Source organism: Branchiostoma lanceolatum, chromosome 7 (assembly GCF_035083965.1).
Source record: "Branchiostoma lanceolatum isolate klBraLanc5 chromosome 7, klBraLanc5.hap2, whole genome shotgun sequence".
Taxonomy (NCBI): Eukaryota; Metazoa; Chordata; class Leptocardii; order Amphioxiformes; family Branchiostomatidae; genus Branchiostoma; species Branchiostoma lanceolatum.
In genome coordinates this window covers 1,323,329-1,344,283 of record NC_089728.1, presented here as the reverse complement: position 1 = coordinate 1,344,283, position 20,955 = coordinate 1,323,329, and the positions used below count along the sequence as shown (strand labels likewise).

At 43.3% G+C, this 20,955-nt stretch overlaps 1 protein-coding gene across 4 annotated transcripts in view; it reads right to left on the bottom strand.

The window, feature by feature from the left end:
* The window catches only part of LOC136438501 (A disintegrin and metalloproteinase with thrombospondin motifs 16-like), a 191,343-nt gene that overhangs the window by 57,614 nt on the left and 112,774 nt on the right, over positions 1-20,955 (bottom strand). For all 4 annotated transcript variants that reach the window (XM_066433311.1, XM_066433310.1, XM_066433308.1 and 1 more), the window contains 2 exons: positions 8,697-8,928; positions 3,123-3,322 (listed from right to left, as the gene is read on the bottom strand). In XM_066433311.1, coding sequence (XP_066289408.1) covers positions 3,123-3,322; positions 8,697-8,928 — 432 coding nt within the window. The remainder of the gene's footprint in view (positions 1-3,122; positions 3,323-8,696; positions 8,929-20,955) is intronic.

Here is a 20,955-nt window from a genome sequence, read left to right as displayed (position 1 = left end):
TATACATATGTGTTTAACGGTTACAGATAGTGTCTCATGAAAACTTATTTGAAAGTTGTAGTTTGTTGGATAAGAAAATATTGACAATGTAGAATTTTGGGTTTTAAAAAAAAATTAAAAATGTTTTTCATTCAACATTCATGCATGTAGAAAATGACTGCACCTTTTACAAATCCTTAAATTTGACATCAATTCTATGATCCATGGTCTCTTTTGCAACAATATGAATAGCATTGTCACTTCTCTTTCTCTGGGCTATCGTACCCTGTGGGTTAGGCTTTCAGAAGACATCAAGCCTAACTACATGTGTACAGGACTTCTAAGGTCTGTCTGCACAAGACAGGGCTTCTCCACTCTTCCTGCGTAATGCGAAATGCAGACGACATCCGCCTTGAAGGTGTGAACATGTTCCGCGACCTGCGAAGTTCCGCCGTCATATTTGTCACCTTGAGACAATACAGCGGGTCATGGCGGAAGACGCAAGTCGATACCGACCATTTAGTGTGCAAATGAGCCATGTTAAACAGAGGGTAGACACCCCTTATTATCTTCCGTCAGACAAAGGCCACCCATAGCGCCTCGAGCGGGGACATATCAGCACCAAAGCCAAGGTCAAGAGGAATTGTCAGTGATATTTTCAGACGGGGTCATCTTCAGGACACGTGGAAGGCAGGGGGTCTCTTACTACATGTACAACCAGCATAAAATTTCAGCCTTGTCAATCAACATCCTGTACTTAGCATGGTGCACTGAAGCTGCAACTGTAAAGTAAAGTAGGACACAAAGTCCTTTCCATCTAAAAGGCTTCGGGTTGAATAGGAGCTTGCTGTAATTGTGAACTGGATGATTGATACACAAGAAAAGAAGACAGGGCGAGAGGAGTGAAGTGAGTTTATAGCTGAACATAGCAGCAGAGTCTATATATAAAAGCGGGCGGTTTCGAGTTGCCGCTAAAGTTAGAAGGGGGATGAACTTGCGGATGAGCCGAGTTCACTCTGAGCTGGTCACACGAGTATCGCGTGAAGCGTCCCGTTGAGAGGCGTGTAAGCGTCGCAGCGGGCGTAAATCTGTCACAAAGCCCTGTCAGGGTCCCGCATGCACCGCATCTCCGGTCTGACCCTGTGGGGCCTCGTCACTTACAGCCGATCATGATATGAGGAGTGGTTCAAGCATTATTGTTGCTGCACCATATACACTCAGTTGGGGCTGTACCATTCTTTCGGAAGGGACACAAAATGGGATCCTGTGTTTGAGGTGATGCCTCGAACAGGGGAAGGGCTAGCAACGCTGTGAGACTTCGTCACTTACACTTGATCATGATGAGGAGTGGTTCAAGCATTATTGTTGCTGCACCATATACACTCAGTTGGGGCTGTACCGTTCTTTCGGAAGGGACACAAAATGGGATCCTGTGTTAGAGGAGGTGCCTGAAGCAGGGGAAGGGCTAGCAACCCTGTGGGGCTTCAGCACTTACAACGGATCACGACGAGGAGTGGTTGAAGCATTATGGCTGCTGCACTATATACATGTACATGGGAGGGGCGTCCATGTTGCTCAACTGGTAGCAGCCTCACAGTTGAGCTCATGGTTCCGATTAGTTGCTAACTGCGAGACCACGGTTCAAATCAGCTCTTAATTCAGGAAAATGATCACAGCCAATACAGCTACATGTTATACGATAGAATCAAAATCATTCTATTAAACTGCTCTACAGTTAACATTACATTTGTATAACCAAGTGACTCCTTATATATGGCCTCCTTAAGTCAATACTGACCACAGCAAAATTCTAACAGATATCAGCCGTACAGCTTTGGCTATGGCTAGATACTCATGTATGAGAATGACAGTCCAGTCCACCAGACCGAAATCCCGCCATTGACAGGTAGAAATCATTAAGACCACGAAGAAACAAACACAAGAGGACATGTTTACTTTGAGCTAAAGAAATACAATACGACATGTTGACTTTGAGAGATACAACACAGATAAGACTCAAGAAAACATCCTGCGACCTCCCCCAAGTCTCCTCAGCAGGACTCTCAAGGTGACTTAGAGGTCACAGTCACCTTAGTTGAAGGTCATTTACAGTTACGAGTCTTCACAAGGATGGCCTGCGAGCTGAACCTCTTGGTGGTAAAACAGCAGGAAAGTATGCAGGTAAAGCAATGACTGTCAACAACCGAGCTACATCTTGAGTTATCTCTCTCTCCCTCCTCCCAAGGTCGTCTTAGGGCTCCAAGATCACTTCCAGAGTCGGCCTCTCCGCAGGACGTCGTCTCTCAACGACTCGTTTCCGCGACGGTTGAGCGGAGAGTTGATTGTGAGGACTCGTCCCAGTCAAGGTCGCAGTGTGCAAGCGGCATAGCAGGCATCAGCACAGTGGGAGGGGGGTGCTAAATAAGTGGTCGTCGCCGCGGGAGGGGGGTGCTGATGAAGTGTCAGCAACAAACCCGCAATTTGCAGACTGCCATGTCCTGCTGTACTTACCAAGGGCAAGGTCACTCCATGGAACCTTGAGAGGGGGCAGCACAGTGGGAGGGGGGCCCTAAATAAGTGGTCGTCACAGTGGGAGGGGGGGTGCTGATGAAGTGTCAGCATGAAACCCGCAATTTGCAGTCTGCCATGTCCTGCTGAACTTACCAAGGTTGAGGATAAGCAGACAGCTCACTAGAGCTATGCAGGATAGAGAGAGGTGGACGTAAAAAGTTGAGGGACGTAAAAAGAGGTTTCCGTGTTTGAAGCGGAGCCTGTTAAAATGGGAAGGGCTAGCAATAGTCTGGAGTCCAGCCTTGTTACCTTTTGGGTCCGCTCCCAACATTGCTACCCCACTAGGCTATGCTAGAAACCCCTCCCTTTAAGAATATACCCTGCTACTGAAACAGCAAGGAATCTTGCTGCCCAATGTACCACTAGGCACTTACAAGGTGAACACTAATGGAGATCCTGATAAAACAGACAAACAAGCAAACAAACAAGTCGCAAAATCTAATCATTTTGAGGTCTCACAAAGACTTCCCACCTACCAAATATGAAGCGAATCCATCATCCAGTGATCATGTTCACAGACAAAAGCTGTGCGAATCATAACCTTCTCTGCGAAGGTAAAAAGCAACGCTTACCATGTTGAGGATGGTGAGGACGTAGGTGGTGATGTTCTCATTGCCGTGCTTCTCCAGCATCTTCTTGTCCACCACGACGAGCGTCTCCACGTTCCACTCCTGGTTCAGCTTCTCCAGGCGGTACAGCGACCGCTTGGTCCTCTCCGCGTGGGCGAACTCGTCTGGGAGGAGGATGGGCTCCTCCAGGGGTTTGGGATAATCTGGAGGGAGAGATGGAATACGGTAAGGTAAAGCAGTCATCCTCAATTGAAGTGATGCATGATGCTTTGTCAAGTAGCTGGTGGTAGTGCAAGGCGGCTTTGCTATCATGGCTTTCGAGTTTTGGCAAGCACACCAGGTCACTCCTACTCTTCTTGATAAGTGTGTTGGGTTCTTTTACACGCAGAAGTTGGACGCTTGAGGCTTATGCCTGAAACCATGGAAAGCACCAGAGGGCCACAAATCTAATCGCTTCTTCCTTTTGCAAACACCTACCAACATACCAAATATCATAGAAATCCTTCCACCATCCACAGACAGACAAACACATACACACACCCAAAAACATAACCTTCTTGGCAAGTTAATGAACAGTGGATTGCTGTGCTAGAGACTGCAACAGTTTATATAGTCGTGACTTTACTACTCTGGGTAGCTCCTGTTGATTTACATGTTTGTGCCATGATCTGGAGTTGTCAGCTCCCCGGCCCCAGGCCACGTTTTGCTGAGGGAGATGTTCCCATGAGATAATGCACATAAAAACACTTCACAAGTCACTGCCCACAGATAAACTCTCGTTAACCTCCGCTGAGTGACACATTGAACTTGTTTTCGCTCTACTCTGTGTAAGATCAGGGCTGTTTTCAGCTTTATAGTCTTTTTCCGTTCCATTCATTGTTTGAAAGCCCGTGCTTCTGATTTTCATTGCAAATCTGTCATTTCAAGCTTACGAAAATATACATTTTCATCAGTTTCATGTCATGAAATTCAGATTTTTTTTAAGGATGGAGTGAAATTTTTGTCAATCCTAACAAGCAAATTTCTGTCGCAGATGGAGGTATGGGTCCTGGAGATAGACCTAGGTAAAGATATTAGATAGATAGATACATAGACATTCTCTATCTCCTCCGTAACACTTTCACTATGTTCTTGAGTAACAGAGAACACAGGTAAGCATACAGCTTTGTGAACAAGTGTTCTTCTGTCCTCTTAACATTATCAAAGAAGATACACAGCAGGGGTTCATCTAAATCGGGAAAGAGGGGCGCTGCACCCTCTTGTCTTAGCCCAGCTCCCCTTGTTGAATTCAGATTTTAGCTTAATCCCCAGCATACAGGCTTCCCTCGGCGATGGATTTTTCAATAAATACATAGAATTTGCCCCCTTGCCTCAGTGTGCTCCCTCTTATTCAATTTTTGTAGAAAAACCCCTGCACAGTATGCCAAAACAAGGAGACAGAACTTTCTGCACGATTTGGTTCATTTTGGCACCTGACTTAAAGAAGACAAAGGTAGAATTGATTGACTTCACCTGTCAAATGGTGATTAATAATGGCCGAGGGAGATGGAACTGCCTGTACACTCAAGGCCTTGTGTAGGCAAGGTGCAGCCAGATGGATCAAGGTCTTACACACCTGACACAGGAGCAGGGCTTCTACCTGAAGGCTCTAGGCCTTGTTACCTCCATGAAAAATAGAGGATAAATTGTTTTTGGTGTATCTGTATGTATGTATGTATGTATGTATGTATGTGTGTGTGTGTGTGTGCGTGTGTGTCTCTGCGTGTGTGAATGTGTATGTCTAACACTCATTTTTCACCTGAGTCAAGTACATGTACTAAGCGAATAGGTGTTTAGTGCCTTTCCAAAGGGCACAAAATTGGGGCTTGCAAGGGACTCAAACCCAGAACCTTTACATTCTAAGCCAACAACCCTATCCACAAGACCACCTTGCCTAAGTTGACGTTTGCTGCCGGGTTACAGGCCAGACGCGTGTCGAAGCCAATCCCACGCTCCTGCCACCACCAGATGGGCTGCCTCAGACGAAACTATGTTTACAGTTTGCCCCGTTTTATTGCCTTTGAAACAAGACCAGACTCGGCAACAAACGGGTCCTGTTGACACTCATAACATGTAGTTAACGTCATGCGGTGCTTAAGGGGGTGTTTGGAGGGCAAGACTGACGTTCAAAGTTGTACAGATTCAATGGGGTGTCAATGGCGAACGTGCGCTACAGCACAGTTAAGGCGTCACACTCACAAAGTAGTAACGATTTGTAACAAAATGTTACAATCTGCTATTTTCATTATGGTATTGGGTGAAGGAAAATGTCTAGAAAATATGATCAGCCAAGGTTGTACAAATTCACCTGAGTGAGTCAATGGCGAACGTGCACTGTGGCACAGTTAACTTGTCACAGAGTAGTAACAATATGTAACAACAAAGGTTACTGTAGCAATCTGGCAGCAATATGACATTGAGTAAAGGACACTCCTTTAAGGATATAGGCAGCCAAGGTTGCAGAGATACACCTGTGTCAATGGTGGACGTGCGATGTAGCACAGTAACTTGTCACAACGTTTGTAGCGGCTTGTTACAAGCTAGATAAGAATCATATCAATGTGGCACCGAGGGAAAGAAAAATTAACAAAAGGGATGTCCAAGGTTAAGCAGACACACTTGTCAATTCACTGTACACAGTTACATGCAACTTGTCACAATATTTGTAGCAATCTGTTGAAAACTGGATAGAAAACTCTTCATGACTGTTGGAAAGAGGGACAGGAAAAGACACAAAAATGGAACAAGGTTGTGTAGATGCACCTGTGACAGTGGTGGAGGTGCGCTATAGCACAGTTACGTTACAGGTTTGTACCAATTTGTAACAAAGTTAGATAACACCATTTGCTCTTCATTGGGATGACAAGGAGGGAAGGACAATGCCCAACGTAATTGGTAATCGAACAGGTCTGGGGTAGATAAGGACAAATTGGTCACACCTGTGTCAATTCAGGATTTGTGTTGCATCACGTTTCATTTGTTGCAATTCTGTAGCAAAATTGTTACAGCAAAGTTGCTACACAACAACCTGCTCTTTTGACTGAGTCTAGACGAAGGAAAATATCACACAAATGCATGGTGCGGTCGGCAATCAAAGGTGTCCAGGGAATTGAAGAGAACGTGTGCCACACCTGTGTCAATGCAGAATGTATCATTTCTCATTTGCCACAATGTTGCAACAACCTCGACACTTTAACAATCTCTTCTTTTCTTAAGCAGATGATATGACAAATGATCATACATATCCGCGGAAACTAAAGACAGAAAGTACAGAAGAAAGTGTGCAACACCTGTGTCAATTCTGGATGTGTGTCGTAACAGTTTAAACTCGCTGCAATGTCCTAGCAACTTTGCCACAACACAGATAAGGATCTATATGGTCCTGAACGAAAAAGAAAATGCGAGAAACACGCGACGTAATCGGTGATTGAATGCGTCTGGAAGAAAAAGTGTGTCACAGCTGTGCAAACCTAAAACGTCTGACTTAACGACAGACCTTGAGCTAAATTAGACCAGATAGCCTTCAAGGCTTCTTTAATCTTACTTACTCAAGCCAGTTATATCTTACATAGAAGGACCACAAGCCAAGGAAACTACGCTCAAGAATAAGAAATTCTTTGCTTTGGTCTATAACAGTCACCGTTCCGGACCTGCTTATGAGGTCAACGTCCTCGAGTGGCCTATTTACAGTGTTTGCTGTGCTCTTGATCTCAGTACGGGACGTCAAGTGCCGTATTTACTGAGTTCTTGACTTCACGAGCGGAGAGCGCTCACTGTGCAAGCTGCCTGGCAAATCCGCAGTACATGAGTTTCTTAAATACAGTAAAAACCTGTACAAGTGACGACCTATACATAAGGTCCACCTGGCTTTTTGGTGGTCCCTTAGGTAATTTTTCCCATTGACACAAGCATAAAAAATCCTGTCTATAGTGACCGCCTGTCCACATAGACCAGATTTTATCGGTCCCATGAGTGGTCTTCTTGGGCAGTTTTGACTGTACCTGAGTTGGTTTTTAAAGTTTGCAGCTTCCATGGTGGTCACTCTACCACAAATAGATCTCCCTTCCCTTCTATGACTACTGTACTGTACTACAGAATTGTATCGAATGGGAATTTATAATACAGAGGAAACCTTCTTTTCTCTTCTACCACAAAATTAAACCACTGCAAAAGTGAATGAATTTACAGTAGTACAAGGTTGTTTCCAGGATTTACCTGGATTTTCCAGGATAGATAATAACCCCTTACTTGTATCAATAGTGCATGATATATGGCAAGATTAAAATACCATTACAAGCAGAGGTGCTTGTGTAAGCATAAACCAACAGACTGTCAAAAATGGATCCGATAATTACACCACATTTGGTCCAATGATATATGACTTTTCTGTCACTTTTTCGCCTGGCGAACAATGCGGTCGTTATTCGGCGGAAAAACCGTCTTCCGATGCCAATCGACCCGCAAGTCAACTCCAGGATTGGGCTGTTAGCTGGGGGGGAGACAGGTATTGTTCAGGCGCGTGGGGTGGAAAGGTGTGTATGGACGATTAGTCACAGTTGATCGGGTATGACTTACCTGTGTTAGCTATAACAATGGAACAATGGTGTTCCCCTAACCTCTACACTGCTGTATCTACACAGCCAGACTGCATGCTGAACAGAGGCTGTGGTTTCACCCTTCGGTCACACAAATCTATTACTAAGTTTCACAAACATTTTGAAATGAAAATTTGAAAAACTGCACTAGTAAAAATTTTGTGAGGGATCACAACACAGACAGAGGGCTGGGGGAACACTTGATTCTGACTATATTCAGTCCCTTATAAAAACTTTAAGGTACCCAGACTTGAACTCCCTTCAGACTCTGTTTTCATGTTGATTTTCCACTTCAGTATCTTTTTTTTTTTCAAATCTGCAAATCAACAAATTAAATCAGCGTGGCCTAACCAGTCTCTCTTACATAGGAGAGGCCGCATTTCACGGTTATGAGCACCTTTGTCTGGAAAAATGATATCAAAGAAGAAAGGCTGACTTCATCAGCAAAACCTGCCCCGTTGAACCACACGTCCTCATAAGTTTTGCATGATAATAGCGGGGTAAAAACCAGACAGAACACGGGTTGTTGGGCAGAACATCAGACAGGTAATGTGCTGAGGGGAGGATAATCTCGGGCTATGACCGTTCAGGTGACATCAATACGTGAAAGTACTTCCAAAGCAGAGGTCTCTGCCAAGGTAGAAGAAAGTCTACCTGTACCCCTGCAGAAGCATAATTATATACTGGAAACTACTACTATTACTACAATTAGAGTGACTATGAACCTATGGACTCTGGATGCATAAAAGAGTGGGTTGCCCATACTTCACCTTACAGAAACTTATTGGGACTGAAACATGTTTATGTGGAAAGACCTGATCAACACAATGTATGATAAGGATTAAAACTTTTTGCTTACGCTCCAACTATTTAATACTGTACTACATAGTAATAGAGTAAGACATTAGATGGATAGAGTGACTAGTATCTATTTGAGACTTACATTTCTTTTTCCTGCCGCAGTAGTGCTGCCTGTGCCCCCTGCGTTGGTGCCGGCGGAGTTTGCTGGCTTTGGGGGGTCGGGAGACGGAGCGCTTGTACAGCACGTGGGGGTGGGGACTGCCCGGGACGTGGGGGTGAGGGCCGCTCGGCGAGGTGTAGTTTTTTCTCCTGGCCATCTCGGGGTGGAGCGGCTCGATGAAGTAGTCCTGGTCCGGGGTTCTCAAGACGCCTTTCTGCGGAAACACAAGGAGGAGGACTTAAGACTTAAGACGTGAAGGATTGCTCAATCAATAGGGATGCATTGATCTCTTTATTCATCCATCCATCCAACTTTTCATTCATTCATTCAATCATTCATTCACTTTTTACTCAAGGCTATCCACTCACTCACTCACTCTTTGTCTTTACTTTGTTGTTCATTCAATAGCTGGGAAATTAAAGCTTGCACAGCACAGTATTAGAAATGTTTTCCTCATCCCCCCTTTCAAACTCCCCAAAACTACCCAGGCTCGATTTCTTCAATAAAATTTCATCACCTTGGCATGGAGTGAGAATATGAACACAAAAAATTGCGCTGGCTTGCATAAAATAAAATAAAAAGAAGGCGGAGAAGTTAAACTAAGTCTGACATCAGTGAGAAGCTATGGCCGCCAGCAGAGAGTTAACCAGGTGTCCTCGCGGGGCCCTGCGCAAATTTACTGCCCTGTTCCGACCCACGCTGCTTCGGAACGTCTTCCCTTATAACTCCTAAAACAGCTGTGGCAAATGAGCTACAACCAATGCCAAAAACACCAGGACTCCTCATAACCGAAAAAACAGATAAGAAGCGCACTAAAACATGGAAGGAAAACTGCCAGAAACAGTCACGCTTGTCACTTTTGCATATAGAATGTCACTTTCCATATGTTCAAAGCTCCATCTAAGTCTGCTTCAGGCTAAGTAAGTGAAGTTTTACCCCTCCTAAGTGCCAACTTCGTTCAAGAAAAGAAACCAAGACATTTCCAGATTCTATCAGTGCTCTTTTCAGTGTTCCATATCTTTGGATAAAATCGCTCTTGAGGGCTTTCACTATCTTGAAGAGTAACATAATCCTTTGGATAAAAATGCTCTTCAGAGCTTTCATTATCTTTTGGAGTAACGCAATCCAAACTTCAAAAGCTCCCCATGTTTGCTCTCGGACCCGGAATAGCCGCCAGCGATTTCCATCTTTCACGTTAATGTTCTTCCAGGGACCAGGAATAACTCAAATGACCACTTCTCTCCTTGGAATCTGTTTGTTCTAACATAGCTCTAGCATACCTTCTTTCTGTAGCTTTATCTGTATAGCCTGTCTAGATGCCCTTTGGCATAACACACCAGTTTTGCAGACACGCAGTGCAACAGTTTTCTGCAACTTTCCTATATCTTTTATCTTTTTCCTGAACTTATACTTTGTTTCCTGCCATGTACTAGTACAATGTACCAACTTGATATGATTAAAATACAGTTTTCAGGTACAGAATGAAATTGTACGCACTGAGTGCCACTGACTGCTTCACTGCTTTAAGTTAGTGCATTTGTTGTCAACCAAGGTTTTATAGACTTTACATAGGTTACATGTACCTCATGGTGGTCCTTGTTCAAAGTCCTAAACTATTACTCCTTTATATAAGGAGAACAGAACAGGAGTAAGACATAGTACTGTACTTCAGGAAAGGGCACCAGTTGTGCCATGCAACATGTACAGGCACTAAACCTGCCCACTTATTCCAAGGTCAAGAGCAGAAACTTGTAAATTCTGCCTGAATAAAAGTCGGCTTGTGTAAACAGTTTCCACCTCATGTTCCACCTAAGGATTTACCGGGTACTTATCAAGGCCCTTAATCTCCTTGGAACAAACTTAAGGAGATGTTTTGAGGAGACAGTGAAGGTCAAATAACACAAAAGGTTCTGAGAGTCTCTTTAGACCTGTTTTATTGACACTCAGTCTTTCTTGACAAGTGACCGAAATAAAAATAGTTGAAGTGTTGTTTCCATCTACTTGACAGCAAGGGAAAAGGATGTTTAGCACAAGACATCTTAGGAAAACAACACAAACAGTTGGTACAACAAATCTTACTGTTTCTTTAAGGGAGACAAGAACATCTTCTAAAGCCTCTTGTCCCAACTAAGCTATACAAACAAAAGACTAGGTTCTGTGATAAACATTGTTCTTGCTTGTGACTACATCTATAGCCTGAGTGTCATTCTGTTTCAGTTCCAGGCTCTACCTTCACCTGGAACTGAAACAGGATGACACTCAGGCTACTACATGAAGGTTAAGGAAGTTATTTGAAATTCCTGTGTAGGCTTGTCTCAACTATTATCATTAAAGCTAAACAAAAGACTTAAGTTCTGTGATAAACATTGTATTTGTTTGAAACTACAAACTGTGCATGTAGGGAAGTGTTGGGCAAAAGTTATTTGAAATTCTTGTGTAAAGTGATCACTTAAAGGGATCACTCTCTGAACAACAAGAGGCCATTTCTGTCTGACACTGCTTCTGAACACAGCACTCCCAGGTACTAATCCATCAAAACAAACAACGGTAATTTGCAAAACAAACAAACAATCAACTTGAATGACATCCCCAACCCACAGACAACTTCATCAAACGCCCACGAAATCCCCCCTCCCTCCCACGGGAGGCTGGTCTATTCTCATCCTGATGAACCCACCTCATTAAAAAGCAATTAGCAGTTCATCAGGGGTAACTAGACAATGCCCTTACATGGAGGGGTGTGTGTGGTGGCCGCATGCTTGTGCAAATACCACAGGCTGGGCGCTGACATGCTCATTACACCAAATAGGCACCGGGGAATTCCAAAAGATACACAGAATTAAAACTGGAATGAGGGGAACTCAGGGAGGTCCAATCAGACAATCGATGAGGGGCTTCCCCAGGAAGTTGCTTGGCAACAGGGATAGATATGATGGTGTTTGGTTACATCGTTGTGACATCTACTTGATTGAATTTCTCTATCTTTCCTTTTTCCAATCATCTACATCTATATGGTTTTCTTCTTGTTCTAGCTTCAGTCCAGTTTTGCAAAGTATCAAGAAAAATTCATATTATGTACATTGAAAACAAGTGACTTTCATGTAGAATAAGAAGGTCTTCAAAACAACAGTACACATTGAAGTTGTTACTTCTGAAAGCATAAAATAGTCCGAAATCATTTAGCGCCTAAATGGAAATTGCATGGTAAAGACCAAGAGATGGCAAGACAGGGAAGAAAGGTATCAAAAACTGTTGGGGTTCAATAAAGCGCACGTGTTGGGCTTGTCTTCAATGTTTCCTCAACAGTCATAAGTACATCCTAATGAATTTAGGAAATTACTACCATTTCCTTTGAGAACAAGTCCACCTTGTTTCAAGAGAAGAGATCACACACTTTCCCTGCACTTGCCACAATATTTGGCTACAGGCTTGATGCGGCAAGCTGTAGCGATGAGCTGTGGACGTGACACAAACACCGCCACACTGTGGCTATTGTGGAGAAGGTGTGAGACGGGAAACAGAGTTGTGTGGCTACAAGTGTGCACAGAGGATTAGGGGCACGGCTACGTTTTCCTTCATGTGTGTTGAGGGAGAGAAGTCAAAAGGATTAACATAGCAAAACCTGTGGCAAAATCCTTCCTAAATAAAGAAACCATTCTTCCATTTTTTGTGTGAGTTAAAAATGTTGAAAAAAGAACCCTTTGCATGTTCTTGACCATGAAGGATAAGCACACAACAATATGCCTTAAAATATACCTCCCTATACTTGACTCAATTATATTGAGGACAAAAAAAAAAGAAAGGGGGATTTTCTTTGGTAGATCAAACCTGTATAGACAATATTGTCCTTTTTCTCATGGGCAGCGGAAAAAAGTAGCTTTTCACTGAGCTAAAATAGAAGGATTTTAATTTCCATTTTTTGTCCTTGACTCCATGTTAGGCTGACAAAGTGGGGAGGGGGGCATGGCGACCTCTCTGCTGTAGGTGCAGGTCACAGAGCAGGAAGTACAAGGTCGCAGGGTGGCTCCACACTTGACCTTCACATGCAGTTCTTGAGGAGCTAAGCATCTGTGAAACAAGCTTAGCAGCCGTGCATACAGGAGGGCAGGAAGGAGAACTTCCCTTCTGGCCTTGTGAGGAGACCAGTTTCCTTTTTTACTCAAGAAAAGGGAAAGTACTTAAGAAAAGGCTTTAGAACTTTCAAGGTCAGGGAAAATTCACATGACCTCAATTTCGACTCATGCGTTTTTTTTAGACAGACAGTGCGATACTTAATGCTCATGATTCTTCATTATAACTATAGAAAACATCTCATTTTGATTGACAAGTTTTATGCAATAACTCTTGAACCATCAAATCTTGTCCTTTCATCCCAACAGATCTATTTCAGTAGTAATCAAAATGCAATAGATCTCATATTTGTTGGATTAACAGTTGAACATTGACACCCTGAATTCTAAATTGTTTTGACATTCGATCCGAAACCACTTACAAAGTTGTCTTCAGAGACAGCAATAGGATGCTGGGGCCATGCCAATTTATTTCCTTTGATCTCGGACATAAAACCTAACAGGAAAACTTGAATCTGACTATATTCACTCCATGAAACTGAAAAAACTGTGCATACCAAGGCTTTGATTTGACTTGACTACTAGTATTTTTATTATTGTCTTTTTAAATACAACCAAATCTTGAGCTATCTACATGTACATACATGTACCACCCAAAAATCATAGCATGTCAAGAACACTAGATACAAAAACTGGAAGTTCTACTGCAGTATCAAAGCAGGCCACTAGGGGACCCAACATATAATCATTTTAGTCACAGTCTTCAAACACACCAAATTTAAAACAAATCCAACAAGCAGCACTTGAGTTATCTAAGTGACCAACAGACAGACAAACGTTGCCCAAAATATAACCTTTCGCTGAAGGTAACGAGCCAAGAAGATAAATGTGTGTGCCTACGCCCCAAATTTGGAGGGGAATCCCTCCGAGCTCCAGACAGGGAAGACCTAAAGAGCTGAGGACCTGGCCTGTGTAGGCCATGGAAACAGTGGCCTCCGAGCTAACCAAAGTACAAGACTCTCCCCTGTTTACATCATCCAGTTCAGCCTCAACTTTTTTCTTAAATGCACTGAGCCATGAAAATAAACCAGCATGCCGACACCCCGAGTGTAAAGGGGAATCCCTGATCCCTCAGACTGGGGAGACCCAGCGCTGTCTGTGGTTCACTCCTGGCACCCTGCCCACCAGACTGGCTCAGGATCATGTATGTCAAGCATGCCTGCCCTGGCCTCAACCCAGCTGGCTGGAACCACCACCAGGTCGGTTGTCAGTGTTAGCAGGCAGCTGGTGAGTGGGTACCCAATTAATGGAGGAAGAGGAGGAGGGGATACAAATTATCATCAGAAAATCACATCTATATCAAACAAACATGGCATGTGATGATTAGTAGTGTCCCTTTGGCTCGATTGGTGAGTGGTCCCAATTTTCAGGCAACAGAATGGAAACCGGAGGTTGTTGGTTCGAATAACTAAACCTGGGACTTGGACACTACTGGCAGGGAGCACAGTTCAGCAATCAGATCATGTTAGCATGTCTGCAAAGCTGGTCACAGTGATGGAGTGTGAAATCTGAATCAGTGCCAGACTGACCCTCTCCCAACCCTCACTCATACTGGACATCAAGCCATAAACCATGCATGGTCACTGGAGAACTGACCAAAAGAAAACAGAGTTGTTACTGTTAGCATGTCTGCAAGGCCAAAGCTGGACACAGGAGTGTGAAATCTGAATCAGTACCAGACTGACCAGTGCACTGCTGGCCCTGACCCCCTCCATACAGTCACTCAGACTGGGCATCAGACCATAACACAGGCAACGACTAATCCTTTGGACAGGGCTTCTGTTTTTAACCAAAAGTTTTTAAACAACAATCCAGGAATGACATGAAATAAGACGAAATGTTGAAAACATGTGGAAAAAAAGCAGACTTGCTTTTTATCTTTTATATCAATTAGTCATTTGCAAAGTAAATTAAGCAACTGGATGAATTCTCTCTGAATGAGTCAAGAGAATCTATCCATTTGCTTGATTTATTTTGTGTTCTATAATGTTCTACCAGAATCTCTGACCTTCATCGAGATATTAATAATATTTATCTGCATAGTTTTAAACAGATGTTGGAAATCTGAAAACGTTTAATTTGTAAAATTTTGGCTCCCATTTCTGACCCCTGGCCGACCTCCAAATTGAGATTTTCCAAGGTCGCAGTTTTCCATACACACAGCTGTAATATACATGTCTGCGCTGGCGAAAAACTTGGAGGCTATTAGCGGGAATTCATCAATGCCAATAAAATAGCTGCTACGCTTTTAAACTTAAAGTAAGCAGACTCTTTCTGGTAACTTTCAGCACTCAAGGAACCTTGTGTAGTTCAAGACAGGAACCAGATCAAAATCAAGAAGCCAAGGAAGTCACAGAATTCTTAATTAAGAATGAAACTTTTTCTTGTTCAGCTATGATGCTAAAAACATTAGGTAATGCTGGTACTGAATAAGCCATCAGCACATGCACTTAAGCTAACACTTAAACCAGATACAAGCTGGCATGTATTTGTGTAAGCTTGCATACACGTCAAGTCTAAGCAGTTAGGTACGCTTAAAGAGTGTTACGAACAGCTTCAGATGTTTTTCCTTTCAAGTTTCCTGCCCTGTTTGTCCGCCCGGCTGCCCGGAGTTTTCCGAGTCCACGAGGTCTGCTGTTTCCACATGTCAGGTCTGTTGTTTGGCTTCCCTGGTTCGAGCAAGTTTGCCGAACAGCTTAGCGAGTCTTCCTGTCCGGGAGAAATGTTATTTCCTGCCCTTAGGAAGTTGGTGCAAGGGAAGGCTGTGCTCTTTTGGCAGGCCAGCTTGCCCCCCTACAAATTTTACCCACATGGAAAATGTTCTGCCAGGCCGTGTGGAACAGATCCATTGTTACACCTGACACTTACAACAGCTCAAGGAGAAATAAGAATTATGTGCTAACTTTAATGAGCAACCTTGAACTTGAAGTTGTAATTTCTTTGAACATTGAAACTCAACCAGAAGCTAGTAAGAAAACACTGCATTGGGAACAGCAAGATTTTACCTTGGTCACACATCTGTCTTCCTACTTTTCTCATCACTGTCAGTGATAGTTTCTGAAAGTGTTCTTAAAGTTCTGTTCTTCTTCAACTCTGGACATTGAGATGTCTTACGAAATCTATAAAGGACTTCAGCCCCTGTCAGTTTCTTATCGGAATCTTTGTTTTGGATTGGAGACCCCAACCATGAGATCCAGACCAGAGACTATTTCTAGAGAATGGCATTAGTCTTGACACAAGAGTCACATCTCCTCTGAATGACTGTAATTATCTTCCAGTATCATGCCTATCAAGGTGTTGCGATCAGCTACCTACAGTGGTGCGAAACTTTAGATTTGGGATTGGAACCCCCGACCTTGAAAACCAGATGTGAGAGGGCTAGTTAGCCACTTGACTCCCGCATATTACCCAGACAGAGCAGACCGGAGAGAAGTTTTGAGACAAAGTCAACAGGGAGAGTAAAGAGGACAAGTTGAAACAGGTGTGCGGCGTCCCTGCCAGGAGGGGGAGGGGGGCGGACGCATCGGCAGGAACAGGTGGCACCAGCATGGCTGCAACTCACTATCAGGACGGTACAACTGCACAATTTTTGAATTTAAAAAAAAGGATACAAGTTGAAATGTTCGGAAAATTTTGAATCAGAAAACCTCTGTAGCTCTATTGGTAGCAGCCTCACAGTTGAGCTCTAGGTTCCAATTTGTTGGTAACTGGGAGACTCCGGTTCAAATCCGGGAAAGGGCATCCTGGTTGGAGCTGCATTCCTTTTTCGGACGGGACGTAAAATGGGGGTCCCGCGATCAAGGAGGTGCCTCAAGCACATTAAAAGGTACTACAACAGCCTAATTACTCAGATAGGTACCTACAGACTGTACTTGGTATGAATGATATACATAGCAAATATAACGTTAACAGCAATGAGTTGCAGCTTTCAAAATGATGCCTTGGATTGGAAGGTAAGAAAAAAAGCATGTAGCCTGGTGAACACATCCCCACTGACGAACTCTTTTTAACTTCTCCTCTCTCTGCAGGTCTCTTCCGCTGTTGTTTAAACTAGTCTGAGCAAATGCAAACACAGACAGCAGACAGACTAAGCCATGGGTGCTGCCGGGTCCTGCGCTGACCATGCCTTCTCACCATGAATCACACGATAGGAACCAAAACCTTCACATGTGAACCTACCATAGGAAGCAAACTTCAAAATGACCAGATAGACATAACTTGTTCCAGATCCTCACAGGCCATGGCTTTACTCAATAAATCAAGCAGGGATTCAAGGTCACAACCGGTCTCTTCATGTGGACCATTGGAAAATACTGTTGTATCTTTACAACTACAAAACGACCGTCACAGTTTGACAAGATAGCCCTAAATTGCACCAGATTTGAAGGTTTCTCACTGACCATGGCTTTATTCAATAAATCACACACGGAATCAAGGTCACAACCGGTCTTTACAAGTCGGGACCATCAGAACACACTGTTGCGTCTTTACAACTACAAAATGACCACAGCAAGACAAGATCGCCCTAACTTGGTCCAGATTCGAAGGTTTCTCACCGACCATGGCTTCTCCCAATAAATCACAACGAAAATCAAAGTCGCGCGTCTCCACGACATCGAACACTGTCTTCAAACAATCAGCTGTTTCTGGGGCAAGTACTCGCATGTGGGGGCAACGATCTGGGCACCCCAGGCCACACAAGGGTCACGAGCGTGGAGGCTATAGATAAACTTTTACAACTTTTTACTGGGCTGTGCTGCTAAACAGTCCTTTGTAACGGCGTCTATCTCTTTGATGTTTGAGATCTTTTCTTTTCTTACTTTCTACTCGATGTCACCGCGTAACAAGGCCCCAAGGCCACTCTTGGAGTTTATGGGCTGCCAGCATGAATGAGAGTCGGAACAGAATCTCTCTTAAAAGTCAATGTGAGTCTAACTGGCCCACTATGAGAGGCGGGAGGGGTTACAAAGGCTGCTCGGTAGCAAACTACTCCCTTTCTTATCAAGATATATCATATAAATAATCTTCTGACGTTATACACATGATATACATTATACCTGATACTTGACTCACTCTGGGATTTAAAATAACACACAGCATAAATCAATGCCAACCACTGCTACAGTTTGAGTTAACTTTATATTCGTATTCAATGAGGAATATTATGTTATTAAGCAGCTAAAAGCTTTGGAAAAAAACAATGACAAAAATAGGACTGAAAAGTTCAAACTATTGATGAATTGATCAGCTGACCCATTTTCTACTCCTTTTTTCTTTCTAGTAGTGCTTTTCTGATCTAGACAAGTATTTGACCTCTGAAATGTCCTTGAATTCCAAGATGGTGGCCTACTGATCTATCTTCTGACCTAGGTCGCATGAAGCTTTGTTAGATTCTCCTCATATATCAAAGAAATGCTTTGACAGAAACAACATATTGAACTTCTTACCCAAATCAACAATGTCAACGACTTTTTGACAAGGAGGAATTCTGAATCTGAGAAGATTTCTCTCTCTGAGAAGAATTAGCCAGAGAGAGAGTGGATGATCTTTCTGGAGTTCATCACTCTTGTCAGTTGAGACCAAACTTAGACATTTGTTTAAACATCAGACTGACAAAGATGGAAGGCCAGACTATTTATAACTCAGGCAGCCGCTTTTTCAACAAAAAAGTCAGGTTTCTCTCCTATGTTTCCCTTGACCGTACGTCCGCTGTAATTTTTGTTGCATCCATAAAGCTTATTGTAGGTACAGCTGTGCACATTGCTGAAATTGTTGATTTTTCATGTCCCCTGTCAGGAAAATAGGATAAAGGTGAAGACTTTGTCATGACAGGATGACACAGAAATTGCAGTGCAAAAAAAAGACCAAACTGTCAAGGTAGAGTACAGCATTTATCCATCCTTCTACCTTTTCATTCATTCATTCATTCATTCATTCATTCATTCGTCCATTTGTTCATTCATTCAATCACTCACATCAGTGCCAATTCAAAGTCAAACAGGCACACAAGAGTTACAGTGTTCCTTGGAACAAGCCTGCTACGTGATGGCCTATTTAGAACAACCCGGCCACCAATATCTTCTGTAAGAACACAGGCCTTATTTCTGCCCAATTTCTCACAAAGCCAGGCTGTATCTGGGCTGTCAGGGGTTCTGGAGCAAGACTTGATTCATAGTTTTCCTACAAACCGATATAGAAAGTCTCAAGACAGGATCTGGGGCACGGGGACTGGGCTGTATGGGGGCTGTCGGCTGTTATATATGTTTGTTGGTGTTTAGACGCGTGTGTGGGCTGGGTAATCCTGCGTTGGGTGAGAGAGCCGCAGTATTTCAGGCTGGCTCGGCGTGACATATGGGGCTGAAAAGGCCCAGCTGCCTGGGAAGAAAGGAGTAGAAGCTAGCGAGAGAAGAACAGGGCCAAAAGACTTTTGGTACAGTAGTGCTTTTTCATCGTGAAACAAAGCTCTTTTCTTTCACGACCGAGTCTCTCAGTATAGCTCAGGTTGAGAACTGTGCTAGTCTTAACATAGATGGGTTGTATCCTTTCTGATAATATATTGATACGCCAACCAACCTATGATAGAGTATCTGGGTCATAGGAGACCATAATCACTTTGCAAGTTTGTTTTTAAGATGAACAGACACCTATTCTTGGTATTTTTATCTTCCTTGACCGAAGAGCCCAAAGTAATAAAATTCAGCTTCAGAAAATAAACATCTCTCCTCACTTTCGTACCTTGTAACATTCTTCAAGTATTCAGCCATGCCAACTTGAGTTACCGCTGATGCTGAAATTTACCTTCCTGTTCTAGAAGACACCACAGGTGGTTCTTATCAGCCACCTTCTGCAAGACAGAGGCTCTGAATTAACATGAATAACTCCTACAGGGTCCCTTTTTTACACATCATCTTGCCTTTAGATCAAGGGCAATGGATTTTTAAAAATTTGACAGTCCTGTTCTGTCATAAAATCTTATGAGCTTCAGTCTTCTTTCCTTCTCTCTCTCTCTCTAATTCTTTTTTCCTTCTTTTATTTTCAGCTGTCATCCAGACAAGTGTCTTTAAATCTGAATGATATTACTGACAGGCTTTCCTCTTATGTGATTCTATAATGGCACCTGTCTGCAAAAGTCATGCAGCCAAGTCGGCAGAATTTCTGTGTCTCTCATCTCCCGAGATCAGAAGTTGGCTGTGCGGCTCCCTCCCGCTCCGACCTGACACTGGCGAGTCAGCTGCACTTGATGGTACAGCACAGACTGTACCTCACCAAGGTTCTGCACTGTCTAAGGCATTAAAACTTTGCACTTTGGAGGTTAATATAGATTTATTTTGCCATCAGTAATTTCTTTCCTTTGTTCAGAGTGGATGTGTTGTGTTTTCTTCAAGATTTAATTTTTATAAAAAAAACATGACTCAAGATCATCAAAGTGTTTGATACATGAATTTTCTTTCAAGACGAATGATTGTGAACTTCTCTCAAGTCCTCCAAAGAGGATAAGACAATTCCTCATGCCAGGGCTATATCCAGGACCCGTCCCACCATCCCAGGACAGAAATTTGCTCATAGGGACAGACAAAAATGTAAACCTGTGCGTCCAAAAAAATCTTATCTTCACACAAATGATGAAAATGTATTTTCCTCATGCCAAAATGACAGATCTAACACTGCAAATCAACATCATGGGCTTCCAAACAATGAGAGGGACAGGAAAAATATCTAAAGCTGGAGACAGCTCTGGCCCCATCCTTTGTACGGCCTGCTTGTAGGAGTGTTGCTCCGCGGCATTCCGCATGCCAGCAATGCTCGGTATGAGGAGGGGGCTCCAGGGGCCAAACTCATTTGCCGCTAATGTGCTGACCTTAGTGTGCCCGGGCTCTAAGAGACACTCGCACTTCTTACAACACGTGTGACCGGAGAACTTAGGCGGACCTTTCTTTTGCGTTTAATGGACGAGGGGACTAAGATCCGGTCGTGTCAGTCAAGTTTACCCCCTCCGCGACTGCTGTCCAAATATTATCTTCTCTCTGCTTGACAGGAACTGAATTGTCTGTGGTTGGATCGGGTTTAGCCCCGGCCTGTATGAAGCTTGACATAAGCAATAAGGACGACCA